The following is a 15689-nucleotide window of genomic DNA, read 5'->3' as shown; positions in this document are numbered from 1 at the left end:
TTTTAATGGAGTAACTCAAGATCAAGCTCCTCTAGCATTTCCATTAATGGTCTAAAAGCATCACCTTTTAGAGTTTATTAATAACAGCTACTCTTTAGTGCAAGATCATGTTTCTATGTTTATACAGCAGTCAAGCCAAGGGCACAGTCTTTCATACAACTTTTCATGTGGGCTTTGGATGAATTATCTAGGAAGATACATGCAATATGATCTCAGTATGTATTTACTAAACCAATGCTTAAAGGTAAAGGTTCCCCTCGCACATATGTGCTAGTCATTCTCAACGCTAGGGGATGGTGCTCATCTCTGTTTCAAAGCTGAAGAACCAGCGCTGTCCGAAGACGTCTCCGTGGTCATGTGGGTGGCATGACTAAATGCTGAAGGCGCATGGAACACTTCCCCCCAAAGGTGGTTCATATTTTTCTACTTGCATTTTTACATGCTTTTGAACTGCTAGGATGGCAGAAGCTGGGACAAGTAACGGGAGCTCACTCCGTTACATGGTGCTACAGATTCGAACTGCCAAAGTGCTGACCTTTCTGATCGACAAGCTCAGCGTCTTAGCCACTGAGCCTTAACTTTACATAACCAGGGCCAGCACACAAGTCTGTTTAAACCAGATATGAGCAGTGTGGAATGCAATTTGCCCATAAATAGGACCTAGTCTACTAACATTTTAGACCTCGAGGTCTAAAGAACAATTAAAATAGCCATGAAGTAGTAGCTGAACTAGAGATTCATATGCCAGGAAATGAGATTCAATGTCTCCTTGAGGACATGCTCAGCCTAGAAATTTGTCATTAGTACTAGATGTTGTTCTTACTGCTATATTTTACAAAACAGTGATTCAGAACTACAGAAAGCTACTGTAAGATCTTCAGCAGATCCCAATACAACTCATCTCTGTTTAAAAGCACCTAGTTATACTTGATAGCGAGCAGACTCTGGAACTTGAAATGGTATGAGAGAATAACCTTGGGAGACAGAACAAAGAGCCACAGTGAAGGAAACAGTCAGACAAGAGGGAGCTTAACCACAAAAGGAATATGACATAGCAAACATCTCAGAAGGTACCCTCCCTATGTTCTTGGACTGTAAAGGTGACCGGAGGGGAGGAATGTACATTCAGACTTACAAGATTCTCTTAATGTAACCTTACAATAAAGTAGAATTAGTCCATCTGCTTATGCTTTTTGTCTGGACTATCTTGAAAGGCTGACAGGACTACTTGCTAGTTAGAATTGTTACCATATATCCTTTACTAAGGGACGTGGTGGCTCAGTGGCTAAGACACTGAGCTTGTTGATCAGAAAGGCCGGCAATCCAGCGGTTCAAATCCCTAGCACCATGCAATTGAGTGAACTCCCGTTAATTGTCCCAGCTTCTGCCAACCTAGCAGTTCGAAAGCATGTAAAAATGCAAGTAGAAAAATAGGGACCACCTTTGGTGGGAAGGTAACAGTGCTCTGTGCAACTTCAGTGTTTAGTCATGCTGGCCACATGAACACAGAGACGTCTTCGGACAGCGCTGGCTCTTCATCTTTGAAACAGAGATAAGCACTGCCCCCTAGAGTGAGGAATGACTAGCACATATGTGCGAGGGGAACCTTTACCTTTTATCCTTTGCTAACTATTTATTTCCAAATAGTAGGAACATCCAGAGGTAATGCCTAAAGAGAAAGTTTGCCCATGGGGGTAGGGGAAACTATACTGGAGATTTCTGTTTTATATAAATTCATTTATTACCATTACTAAATCATACCAGGCAGCAGTAAACATTACCTCAATAAATACTGTTAACAGCTTTGCTGAGACGAAATGCCTGACTGATAAAAGGAACTGAAAGAGCCAACGAACGGCTCTGCCCCTATATCATTTCCCTTGCACATGCTCTCTAAAGACTGTTGCCACCACTAGACTTATCTCAAGTGCCCAACTAAAATAGAGTAAATTAAAAAGAGCATCAGAACATTAGCAGGAGGAATACTTAGTTAGGTCAAGAGTTAAGCAACCTTTCTTGCCCTGGTCCTTCTCCAAGAGGCTAACTCCCCTGCTCGGCATTTGTCTTACAAGGAAATCATTGAGTTCTTCGAGGTTCCCATGATTGGCTTTGATAGTAGCCAGATGGCTAAATATCCTGTACTAGAGGAGGATTTTTCCTATTTACATATGTTAAACATTGCTTCTTTTAGAGAGATATTATTTTGCTGAAAACGTATATTCCCTGTGTGGATATGCAAGAGCCAAGTTAAATGTATGGAATGCATTTTCTTCAGGATAGTATCAGAAGAAATGGTAAGTCGTGAACTTATAAAGCAAGCAAGAAACATGATGTACTCAGCACTAGTAAAAGGCAGGAATCCTAAGTATACAAGAGACTGCAGAGAAAATAAAATTGTAGCAATGTGGAGTGGTAAATCAATTACTTAGTTTTTGAAATTTTGCAGATAAGATCCTTGCGCATAATACATATCTGCTGAAAAAAAGTAGTCAATCCACAAAGAATATAAACCACAACACAAATAAGTCTAAGCTTCACAGGTTCTGGGGGGGGGCAGGGATTAATTTTAAACAGGATTTCCTTTGGACTTTTTTGGGGGGGGTTGGAAAAGAAGCAAAGTATTCACTTGGGCTTTGATTGAGTATAACTCCTCTTTGTATATTCAGCCTCTGAAATGCCAGAAGCTGAAAGAAATGGGGTCAGTAGGAGTAGGACACATGGTAAGTTCTTACCTGAAAAGGCCCAGCAATTCCAGGGATAGAAAAAAAAATGAAAATAGACTTGAATCAGAGGAAATATACTATTCAAATTTATTCTATTTATTAAATGTATATTCCATCCATTTCTCTTTTCAGAGCAACTGTGGACATATGATGGAGGCAGAAGCACACAACTGCAAAGTCCAGTTACCCTACTTACTTAGCAATTGTCAGGGATGGGATTCAGTGGTGGGATACGACCGGTACGCCCCAGTACAGGCGTATCAGTGCCTGCTAGGAGCACCAGGTACCGTTCCGATATGGTGCTCTGGACGGCCGCCTGCCCGCCCATTCTCCTTACCGCTATTTGAGCTGACCAGGGCATTTGCGCACATGCACGGAGTGTACAGCGCCTGCGTTCCGCTCTGCTGAGCAGCTGGAGTGTCATAGGCGGGGGGTACGCATGCGCGTGCTGTGCATGTGGTGGGCGTTCGGCCTCATTGCACCGTACCAGTTGCAACGGGATCTGGAACCCACCACTGGTGGGATTCTACCAGTTTGGGTGAACCGGTAGCTCCGAAGATCAACTGGGAGCGAACCGGTTTGCTCCCATGAGCAAGTGGGTCCGCCTGCCCGGCCCTGCACTTTACCTACCTTTATCTTCTCAGCTGAGTCACGCGGCAGAGTGGATTGCCGCACCTCAGCTGCTTTCCTTCCCAAGCAGTAATCTGGAAGGTACATCTTCTACTACATTTCACACACACACACACACACACACACACACACACACACACACACTACAATAATATGAAAAGGAAGACCTGCATATGAGAGCTAGTTTGGTCTATCGATTAAGGCGCCAGGCTAAAAACTAAGAGACTGTGAGTTCTACTTCTGCTTTATGCATGAATGTCAACAGGTCTACTGTCTCTCGCAGCCCAACCCAATTCATAGGGCTGATGTTGTGAAAAGAGGATGAGGAAGAAGTATTAGGCATGTGTGCCTCAAGTTGTTTATAAAAATAATAAAGCACAAAAGAAATAAGTAAAATATTATGTTCTGTTTTGTGCTAGACTGCTGTTCTATGTTGTGTATGCTAATTACATGCATAGGTAATTATGTTGTAGGTTATGAACCATTTATTCTTCACTGATCCCATCCCCTGCCAAACTATTCTACCTGCCAGTCCATTGAGCCACCAAGACAAAACAAATAGCCAGAAGATTTTGAACTAGGTCAGGATTCATCTTCAGAAGACATGACGTTTGCATGCATCTGTCTGGGGCAAGTTAAGAAAATGAACATATACCAAGATCATGTAACACTCAAGACCAAGATTCATAAAATGTCAAGGTTCTAAAAACTTGTGCTTGCCTAATCTACATTTTCTAACTTGGTGTCCTGCAGTTTTACTGGCACTACAGCTCTCCAAAGTCCCAAACTAAACATGGGACCTATGGGAAGTGGTATAAATTGAATTCTAGAAGTTGTAGTTCCAGAACAACTGGAGGAAAACAGGTTGGGAGAAAACTCTGATTTCGGCCAAGGATGGGTAAATACTATCTAGTGGTCCACATGTAAAGACTGCAGCCTCTATTACGCCTAACAGTTTGGAAGAAAAGGCTTGTGTTTGCTGTATAAGTTGCTATCAGTTTATGTCAAGAACTGATTCTAGAACCATTTCCGGCCTGCAGAACAGGAGATGCCCCATCATTTTGTAACATCTGATTGTTCTCTTTTTAATATATATATATACACCCTAGATTACTGAATTCCTCACTTGAATTAAAAGATGTTCTCCTTACTACAGAGTGAGGACACATGGGGTTACTTTTGAATTCTTCCGGAAGAGAGTTGGGGAACACAAGAACCAAACCATCTTCATGATTAATGCAGGGCTTTGGGCTTTATGAAGACTGTAGGATCAAGTTCAGGATATTAAAAACTTGATCCAAGTCATTAACATACATTTATTTGCTGAGCAAGAAAAGAAGCTGCTATCCAGATGCATTTTGCAGGACTATTATTGCTGCAGCTTACACGTTTTAGAGCTGGTGCCCATGTTCCTCTCTAACTTAATAATGCATCTGCGATTATCGCATGTGTGTAAAGACGAGTGTCCATAACACCTCAAATTCCTACAACATCACACTTTAATTAACAAGGCTGCTCACAGAGAACTTACAATCAAGTCAGGACCAAACACTTGGGTAACTAGCATAAGAAATGTCCTTTATGCAAAGAAACAAAATTATCAAAGTGCACTAGACAAATACAGGTAAATCAATTTCGTTTATCTAAAAATTAGGTTGTTTGAGTCAAACCAACCTGTAAGCCATGAAAGGGAACAGGATGTAGCACTCCTGTGTTCTGTTTCCAGGTTGGAAACAGAGTTTCCATTGATGGAAATTGTTCTTTATTGCTTTTAGCTGTTTTGTCCTCCGTTCTGCTGCTGTTTTTTTTTTAATTTTAGGCAATGTTTTAGTAATACTTTCAGAATATTCAGTTGCATACCTACTTTGAAAACTCTTTTGAATGGTAGCATGCGAAGCTTTTAAGGTTAATGGACAAGTTTTTTTAAAAAAAACTGGCAAAAAGGATGAATATTCGTTTTAATTAACTAGCATTCAATTAGCATATGTTCACTTTCTTGGTGTTTATGGTTTTCATTTTGTTTCATTTATTATTTCATTGGCAAAAATATAGAATAATAATTTCATCATTAAAGAAAAAACTGGCAAGGAAGCTAAGCAAGTGATTTGCAGCTATACCCAGAGGAAAAATACCTCATTTACAACAATCAGTCAAAACAAGAATGTTGAAGGAAAATTCATACACTTCTCTTATTGGTGAGAAATGTATTAGAATTATAAGACATTCTTAAAACAATTGTACAATACAATAACTATTATATAGGCATATTATATTTGCAAAAATCCAGATGACCATTAGTTGGCAGCAAAACAAGACAGAAAATTCATATTCTTTGCTGCCACCTTGTGGTCATCTTCAGTTTTTTTCAATCTAGATATGGGATGTCAATATTATTGCTGGAATATTGGAGAGAGGGAGGAAAAAATTCAAATTTTAAGAGAGAGTAATCTTCAAACATTTATAGAACACTTTGGTGAGAACTAGGAGTGAAATTATACATCATAGATATATTCTACAGGGTAAAACAATATTTATGTAGATCTTTCTGAACAATCAGATCTTTAAAGTCCATATACTGTAAGGATAATCAGCTGAATGGGAATTGGTTTTGAAGAATAGCATTAAAGCCTTTTATTATTCAGTGAAAGCAAATTAATTCAGCTCTGTCAATACAAATAGCTAGTCCTGTGCCCAAATTCCTTCTGCACATTTTTTTACTCAACATCCTTCAACTTGGTGGAAAGAATTTCATTCTGATTCCAAGAATACAATTTTAAAATTGCATTGCACAGTGAGCAGAATTCTTGCACTTACTTTAGTTACAAAGTAGCCAATCTATGAGAATATTAAGGCTAGGCCCAAACTGTGAAAAGGTCCTTTGACTTTTTGACTATTTCCCACCGAAATAGAGTCATAAATTCAAATAGGGACGTGCTAAGCCACTGAATCAAATTAGATGGTTTTATAGCACTTTCTTTTTAAAAAGAAAATGTTGGGATTTTTTGTGTTGCACTATACCATGTTGCAACTTCATTTTTACACATGGAGAATGCTGATAGGGTGGCTTGAGTAGTGTGATGGGTTACATGAATAGCCATCTTATTAATTTTATCATCACATTAAATACTTTTGAAGAGGCAACATCTACAAGGCTTTGGGTCTCATTCATTTCCTCAGCTCTCAGAATTTTGAATGTGGCCAGAGAGTTGACTTTGTTCTTTTGTGCTAAGAGGATGTTATATTTCTATGCTGGGCTTGAAGATGAGTTCCAGGCTGTCTAATCCAGTCTGAACCCTTGGATCAAACCTTATTTCCAAATTTTGGAATGAGTGAACAGATGTCTGGTGGAAAACTAAACATTTAATCTCTCAAGAATAGACAGGATGGGGATAGAAGCAACAGTTTGAATGCTATTTTTCCCTATGCTTATTTCTGTTAAATTGTATATTTCATTGCTAGTTGCTTCTGCTGTCTCTGCAAACTAATTAGGAGTATTGCCAGGAAGCCTCAATCTCGACATTACTCTCCCGTTAGGTGAGTGCACTTAGCAGCCAGCTATGCTAACTCTCCTGGCAAGTGTGGTGATTGCAAGCAGCAAAATTATACCAATCTGTTGTGTGTGGACTTCTCCCCACAGGCTGAATTGAAAACAGACATATAGGCAAACAAGACCATAGAAACTTTCTTGATTTCTTGCAGAAAAGCTAAGCAGCCATTACCAAAGAAATGTCAGTGATTGCTGTATATCAAATGCAAATTCTATTTATGCTACAATCAATGTTCAAGAGGTTTGTTCCTCTTTCTCCTGCCTTCTCCATATAATGGGCTGGAAGTGACTGTCATATTGGGAGGGGGGAGTGGAGGTTCCATCTGTTTCTTGTTTTACCAATGGCAGAATTGTATCAGCGTTTGTTTGTTCTTGATTGTGCAATGTAAGAGCTAGTTCTTATTCTCAAGGAAGAACTCAATGGTCAACCTTTTGATTCTTGCCAGAAGAGGCTAAACCAGCCAGCCTCATACTACATGGAAGCCATTGATAAGAAGGACCTTTTCAGGATGAGCCAAATATTTTGGTTGTCCAACAAATCAAGTGGTCTTCTCCTTCACATTCCCACCTCATTTTTTAAAAGCTATTTTATTGAGCTTAGCAACAAAATCTTGGGGATGTTAATTGGCCATAAATGGGTGTTTGGGAGCTGTTTGTGGGTTACTCTCTTCTGGTTAATGCGTTGATGTAGCCAGATGTTTAATTAGATTTCAACAAACCACAACCTACCATGATATGTGAATCACGTAAATGGATGTGATTGAGTGCCACCTGGTTCCTTTATGCACAGCAATCATTTTGACAGTTTAACAACTGTAATAAAGACAGGCACTAACGCAAATACTGAGCAGTTGCACCTACTGCCATGACAGCATCACAGTGGTTACACATAATATGCCAAGGTGCCTTCACACAAATGTTGCCATTAATGTCTTTGCATCCTGACATCTGATACAAGTGTGTGTAAGTCTTGCCGCATGTGTGATGGCAACCAAGTCTGGAAACCAGAGTCTCCTGAATGAGGAAATACATAGGCCAAGTAAATACCTTTACTTGAATACATATAGAGATTTAGGTTATGTTAATCTTGATTTGGGAGATCATTTGGCTACTGAGATTCAATTCTGCAAATTTATGAAACTTAACAATTTCACATCTTAATAACATGCACAACAGTAGCGGGATTCAGCCGGTTCTCTCCAGATCGTGTGAACCGGTAGTGGCAATTGCAGAAGGCTCCACCCACCCACCCCCAGACATAACATGCGAGCACTGCGCATGCACATAATGCTTTGTGCATGCGCAGAGGTGGCGCATGTGCTCACATTTGCAAACCGGTAGGGAAGGTAAGTGAATCCCATCTCTGCTACACAAGATAAGTTAATTTTAATTTCTTGTACTGAATATATCATTATTTTGGCTTCTTCCAGAATCCCAACCTCCTCACACACAAGTTTCTTTAAAACGAAAAGAGCACTCTTAAACACTAGTTTATTCTAAAATCACAGTTATCAGATTATGCTAGCCCAGCAGCCTTGCTATATTAACTTGTATAGTTTGCATAGCATACTGTTTTCTTTCTAAAATAATGCCTTAATCTGACAGCTGGTAATACACTTTTCTGTGTTAGTTCAGAAGTAGTGAATGGGTGATTTGTGGCTTTGGGGCTGTGGTATCTTCATTCCAAAATACTAAATGTTTTTTTTTTCCAGGAACAATTTCTTTCTCCAAAGCATAAGGGATGCCTTCTGCTTTCATTTAGCTTACTTGGACCCAACAGTAAATTAACAAATGGTTAAAGATTTTTTTCCCCTTAAAGGAAGCAGGAAAGTATGGTGAGAAAAAGAGCAAAGTTCTTAAAGTTTGCTGATAAAAAAAAATCCAGTGTTTTGGTTATAGAAACTTAAACAGAAAATGTGACAAATATAATTATCCCAGTAGACTTTTGTTATTATTATACTTACAGCATTATTGTAATAGTTCTTTTTTTGGGGGTAGTTTTCTATACTAAAACAGGCCAAATGGCCACAGAGCAGGAAAGAAATATGTCCCCTGACATGGCAACAGCACAGTGGACAGAAATTAGACATCCCAAGGAGAACTGTTGAGATTTATTAAAGGATCCTCCATAATATATTAATTAGATGTTGAGTGGAAAATGAACGTGGGATTTAGATTATATTTTTTTAAAAAGATTTTTTGGGAGGGATAGATCCATCCCAGCTGTTGGCCATCATCTGTTCTGAAGTTTGAGTTGACCCAGCCTTCACACTATCCTTATCTTGACTGCAGGAGACGTTTCCTCTTTTCATTGACTGTCTCTGAGAACCGGGTCTAAATTCCTAAGGCAACATTAGGTTGCCTTTTCCTCTGTAGAGCTATTCCCAATACACAGAGCATCTGAAAGCAGGAGTGGTGGCAAATGGGACACAAACAGGCAAAACCAGCACACATTGCCCAGTTTTCTCTCTGCCCCTTTTGAATTGTACGGAAACTAACAACTTTTTAAAAGTTATTATTTGCAGGCACTCCTCATTTTATTATTGACACATTTAGTGACCAAAGTTACAACCATGATGAAAAAGTAACTTTGTGACCACACTTCGCATTTACAATTTTCATAAATCTGTAAAATAAAGGAAAGCTGGAGTAAGATTGTAAGCACGGTTGCTGTTTCATTTATCAACTATTTCTCTTAATGACGGATTTCTGGCCCCAATTGTGATTACTAAACAAGAACTACCTGTATTTTATTTTTGGAGTTAGTATGGCTGTTCAGAATTCGTGATTGGGATTTAAAAAAAAAACAGTGGGACAAAAAGAAAGAGTTTAATGTTTGATGTATCAAAATAGAAATATATGGAACATCCCAAACTGCTGATGAAGACAAATTCTTATGTCCTAACAACTTCCCTGATCCTTTTTACCAGAAATGCCAAAAGCTCAACTTGAGATCTTCTGGATGTAAAACTGAGCTATGAACTAATACTAAGCTATGAAGTACAGCATAGCAGTAGCATTTAGGCTCATATACCATCCCACAGCACTTCACAATGGTTTCTGGGTGGTTTACAATGTAAGCCTTATTTGAATACTGTCCTCAACAATCTGGGTCCTCATTTTGCCGACCTTGGAAGGATGGAAGGCTGAGTCAACCTTGAACCCTGTCAGGATCGAACTCCAGGCTGTGGGCCTGTAATATTGCACTTTAACCACTGCGCCACCAGGGCTCCCCGTATTGTCAAAGCAATTGGTTTATTGACTGATTTCATCAAAGCAATGCTTTCCGTTATTTATTAGAAGGGCTGTGCATACTTCAAAACCAATTTGCAAAAAGGGCTCCGGATGTCATGTGAATGTGAGCACATCTCTCTCCTGTTCATCACGGCAGGCATATTCTTTCAAGGTCCTGTCCAGAAAGGTGCTGCTCTCAATTTGCGCCAAAGCGGGTCTTCAAAAACCATTTCCAAAATGGCCACAGCCCTCTTTATTACGCTCAACGTTTGCTTCCAGAACCCTCCTCCTTTGAGCCTTGTTCCCATGCCCTTTTAATCGCTTATTGCAACAGTCCACTTTGCAAGGCCAGCAAGCAGGCCCTATTTCATCTTATGACCTCAAATGCATTCAATGATCCTTTTAATCCCAAATTTCTAGTTCTCTAGAGAACATCAAACAAGCAAGAGATATCTAGGATTATGAAAGACATCCCTGTTCTACAATCGCCTCAGCAGACAAGTTTACAGACACAGATTAAGATTAAAACTGCTTAAGATAAAAACATGCACATTTCTTCCATGTTGCAGAATGGGGAGAGGTCTGTTCTGAGGTATGTTTTTTAAAAAATACGTAAGTCAGCAACAAAATAGGAAGCCATTTCTTAGAAGGAGTGGCTTAGCAGTGAGGGAGGAAAAATCTACCTTCCTTTCCTTACAGGATTTTTTTCCCCCTCCTCTCACCTCCTTGTAAAGGGCAAGTAAAGAACTGCAGGACTTAGACAACATACCAGGCATATTTTTGTGTCAGCTGCCAGACCAGAAAGAGAGAGAGAGAAAAAGAGATCAGTGTTTGGCCACTGAAAAGGTTTTTCAGGCTGGACCTTGGTTCTTTTCACAGTCAAAGTTAAGGATGTGCAATGAAGAGATTGGGGTTGTATTACTCTCTAATCCCTGGGATTCAAAACCAGGTCTGTGGGTGGAACTAGCTAGAGTTTATTTCAGATTTCTCCTCATTGTTTTCTAATCTGATCACCTTTCCTAATTCAGTAGATAAGATTCTAGGAATTCTGCCTAACCTGCTTTGAATGGTATCTGAGAAACAGGTAAAATATTAATGTAATCGGAAAAGAATTTTTTTTTTGGCAACTTTAGCAAACACAATCGATCAGCACCTGCTACCTCAATGTTTCTACTGTAAAGTTCACTGAAGGCTGTATTTTAGAAATTCCTCACTAAATTTAAAACTGCTAACCCATTAAACAATACGCCTTAATAAAACTGTTGTTTTATTCATCTACTAGACTAGAGAAATGTTGAACAAAGTAGCCTATTCATGCATCCTTGGCAACTGACTTTATATTACAAAAATAATCCACACAAAAAATCTTTTCCAAAAGATTTCCAAAAAAAGATGAGAAAATACATTAAATGTGTTTACGTATAGCAGCTGCTTCATGAAAATGAAGCATTGTTTTCTTCTTTCTTTCTTTCTTTCTTTCTTTCTTTCTTTCTTCTGTCTGTCTGTCTTTCTTTCTTTCCTCCCTCTCTCTCTTTCTCTCTCTCTCCCTCTCTTTCCCTTTACTAGCTTTATAAATAACTCAGGGCAGCAAACATACCTAATAATATTTCCTCCTACTACCCAGCAAGGGTCCAGACCAGAGTTCTGAAATAAATATGAATTTATTTATATTTATTAAGTAAAATAATGCACTGTCATTTTAATATTAGAGCTAATTTACATTCATTTTTAAAGTAGTATCTTTAGAATATCTAGATGCTATTTTACAGTGGCTTTATTTAAATAAATTGTGTGTAGTGCATTATTATTTTCCAGTGTTCTTCTACCATTGCATGGGAGACAGTTTATATCTATTTTACATCTTGGAGGCCTTGCTAACCACAACAAAGAGAAAAGTAAAAGAATGCAACTTTTAACCTATGCCTTTCGGAAATGCCAAATGAGCTCTCTCTCTCTCCCACTTAATTTTAATGTCTGCTAAAATGATCAAAAGTTTGACTGCACTTCAAACAGCTACCACTGTTCAGTAAAGAACTTGAGGACTTTTCTGGGAAAAGAAACAAAGAACAGCATGTCTGCAGATTTCTTTTTGGCATTCTAGAAAAAAAAAGGCAGATATTAGGAGGTGATGGAGGGATTTGTCAAAAGTGTGATTTCTTAATCACTCTGTCAAATTGACATCAGACAGCAGCATTCCAAAATATGTCTACCCAAAGGGCAGTTTCATCAAAACATTCTCCCATATTGCATACTTCAGTGAATTACAACCCTAGAAGTATTAACACAGCAAAACGAGCGTCTGCCTATTTCCAATCATCTGGACTGCACTGGGAGAATAGTAAGATTCACTCCTTTTAAAAAAGAAAAAAGAAAAATACTGCTTAGCCTTTGATTTCTCAGGAAAGAAGTGCAGAGCAAACCAGTTGGTCCGGGAGAGGAATCTCCAAATCATATTTGGAACTTTGGAAGAAAGGAACGTTAAGAAAACAGTAGCTGCATTTCCCCCCACACACATCCCTTCTCTGAAAGCTTTTCTTGGCACCAAGCAAGAAAATAGTAATCCTACCCCTGCCTCTGAGCTGAAAGCGTGGCTTGACTTCTGTGCCCACAGCTTTATTTCAGAGCAGTCCAGCAGGGGGCAGATAGACAGGCTGAGGTGACTGACAGGTCCAGTCCAAGAGGTGAGCAGGAACCCAGAGGCTGAACAGGAGCTTTCAGGAAGCATCTTTCTCCTCTCCTTAGCGCTTAACAGTTGAGTCAATGAAAAGAAACATCCCATTCAGAAAAGCAAGTAGTACTTTTAAAGGGAAAATTGTCACAATGGAGTCCTCATATTACCATGGCTTTGGGATGTAAAAGAGGAAGGAAGGAAGGAAGGAAGGAAGGAAGGAAGGAAGGAAGGAAGGAAGGAAGGAAGGAAGGAAGGAAGGAAGGAAGGATACACACTATACAATAGGTTCAACAGATTTCACTGGACAGAAGAAGTTAACAAAGAATGTAGTCACAAGGCAAATCTGTGGAGAATAGAAGGGAAGGGATAAACAAATTGCTATAAAACCAAACTTGGGGAAAGTTCCTCTAATTTCCCAGGAAACCTCCACATCATGGATCCCAGGTATCCAGTTTAGAACTCATTCAGTTTATTATAAACAGTGCCGGTATGTTGTCCCAATATCCCTCTTCCAATAGGGAAAAAATAGTCGTATTATTATGTCATCCTCCCCCTGAGTCCTTCTCTCTCTCTCTCTCTCTCTCTCTCTCTCTCTATCTCTCTCTCTATCTATCTATCTATCATCTATCTATCTATCTATCTATCTATCTATCTATCTTCTTAGTAAGATTCAACATCTGCAGCTCCAGAAACTGCAGACTGACACGTGCCCACCTATGGGACCATTCATTCCATTCTGGTCCTCCTGCCAAAGATGCACCTAAAGGGGAGGGGGAAGGGAGGAGTTTCCTGCTCCTCTGTGCATTGCCCTCCTGTTTCAGCTTTGCCACGTAAGCTGGCTAGAGTCAATGGGGACTTTGGGACAAGCAACCGGAGAGTGGGGGCAGGTAAGGTAATATTTGAGATGGGTTAAACCCTCGGGCTCTCTGAATGTGACCATCTTAGCTTCTTCTGAAGTCGCCTTGTTGGCTACCCACTACACACCTGCTGAGCATCCCTGCATCACTCAAAAGTTCTCAAGCACGTCAAAGACAGATCAAGCAAGGGATTATCAAGACATTTCAGAATCCAAGCTAGAAAGAGCTCTAGGTCCATTTGAAATAATTCCTTTTTTTAAACAAAAAAAGCCTATGGATTTTGTAGTCATAGTGGGAAAGTGAACCAAGCCTTCCCCTCTGCCCCTCCCTTCTTTTCTTCACTTTGGCCAAGCGTGTGTGAATTCACTCAGTTCAATAATCTCAACAACTTCAAGCAAGGAGGTGGTGGGATGGAATTTGCACAAGCCATCTCTTCACAGGTTTCAAAGCTGGCCGACCACCCCAAAAAGTAGTGGGGGGGATTGTTCAAGAGGTTCCTTGCAGTCTTCTCGAGTTTCAGATCTTTCCATTACTGCATCCAGCAACCCACCTCCTTCCCATTCTCCCTTTGCCCCCACGGCTCTTTTTAAACTGGGCGGAGGCGGTATTTCGCGGTCTGATCTTATCTATGGATTTCTGTCGAGAAATAAAACTTTGCTGAATTTAGTTGGAATTTAGAAGAACCGGAGGGAATCTGGATCTCCTCAGGTTCTCTTCCTAGCATCCTTCCCTACACTGAAGTCAAAGAGCTCCTAATTCGAATGTAAGGATCAGCCGAGGTCCGGGGCTCTAGTGACGGCTCAATCAACAAGGGAGGAAAAAAATTCCTTGGAGCATACACAGAGTGTTCCCCAACCCAATCAGCGGGCAGATCCCAGAGTCAACCCCCCCCCCTCCATGTGATCAGGAGGAGAAGCAGGTTCGATCCCCGTCTCACTTGTTAGGGTCAGCTTAGAAATCAGGGGCTGTGACCTGCCCTGATGATGTCTCCTCACCCCAGTCCTATCTCTTCTAGTCGGGGCTTAAGAGGGAGGGGGGGTCCTCTTGGCTCTCTTACCTCCTCGGACTTCCGCAGCTTGGAGCAGAAGCACTGCCGAGACGAGAAGAGCGGGGAAAGCCGAGTCCCAGAACCGCCGTTTCGTTTTCCACCTGGTGGACCACTGCTGACTCCTCTCCATGGTTCGCCCAAACACCGGGCGCGCCAACGGCGACCCACTCGCCCTCACCGGGGCCCCGCTTCTTCTCTCCGCCCGGCTCGCCCGCCCGCGGCCGCCTCCGTCCCGCTTGTATTCCAAGAGACGCTCGGCCTCGACTCCCTTAGGGACCCATCGAGAGCCCAAGGACAGCTGGGTTCAAAAAGAAAAGAAAAAGAAAATCCGCTCCCGGGAAAAAGTGCCGGCTGGAGGAGGTGGGTGTGGGACTTCGGATCGTTGCTGCCGCTCCGTGGGGGTCTAATAGCGCCCGGATCCGGCCCTTCCGATTCGCCTCTCCAGACCGAAAGGAGGAGAGGGGCTTCAATCCTTACGCGAAGAGCTCAGCATCTCCACTAAAGGCTGCATCCCACGAAGGGGGCTGGCCAAGAGGCGCACCGGGAAAGCGGCCGCGGTAGCGAAGAGCGAGCGAGAAGGCGGGCGGGAGGACGGGCGGCCCCCTCCTCCTCCTCCTCCCCCGCCCTCCCATTCTATCCCCCCCTCCTCCTCCTCTCACTCTCTAGGGGTGTCTAAATTGACAGGGAGGATGCCGGGCACAAACCAATTGGAAGTTTCCTTACAACTCGAAAGCCACGCCTGCCGCCCGCCCCTCCCCTTCACCCACGAACTCTCGACCCCGCGTTCCCAAAGAAGTCCATTCAGGTAAGCGGGACACAAGGACGCGCAGCGGCGATTGTGTCACGGCAGCCCCACCCCAAAGGCACGGGGGAAACGACTTGGATGAGGTGCGGTGGGGGCGTAAGGGGACACCCCCACCCCGCAAGCGCTCTTCCCAGGATGAAGACGTTAAGTCAAGTGAAGCGAAGCAGAGTCAAA

General features: G+C 41.5%; 1 protein-coding gene across 5 annotated transcripts in view; it reads right to left on the bottom strand.

Annotated features, from left to right (window-relative positions):
• COL11A1 (collagen type XI alpha 1 chain) overlaps positions 1 to 15251 on the bottom strand; it is a 272785-nt gene extending 257534 nt beyond the window's left edge. For all 5 annotated transcript variants that reach the window (XM_081948969.1, XM_081948972.1, XM_081948971.1 and 2 more), the window contains exon 1: positions 14720 to 15251. In XM_081948969.1, the coding sequence (XP_081805095.1) occupies positions 14720 to 14840 (121 nt within the window). In that variant the 5' untranslated portion in view covers positions 14841 to 15251. The remainder of the gene's footprint in view (positions 1 to 14719) is intronic.
• Between the last annotated feature and the right edge of the window lie 438 nt (positions 15252 to 15689).

Source organism: Natrix helvetica (assembly GCF_964273705.1).
Source record: "Natrix helvetica genome assembly, chromosome: 3".
NCBI lineage: Eukaryota > Metazoa > Chordata > Lepidosauria > Squamata > Natricidae > Natrix > Natrix helvetica.
Note: the sequence above shows the minus strand (reverse complement) of the source record. Positions and strands in the feature narration are given on the sequence as shown.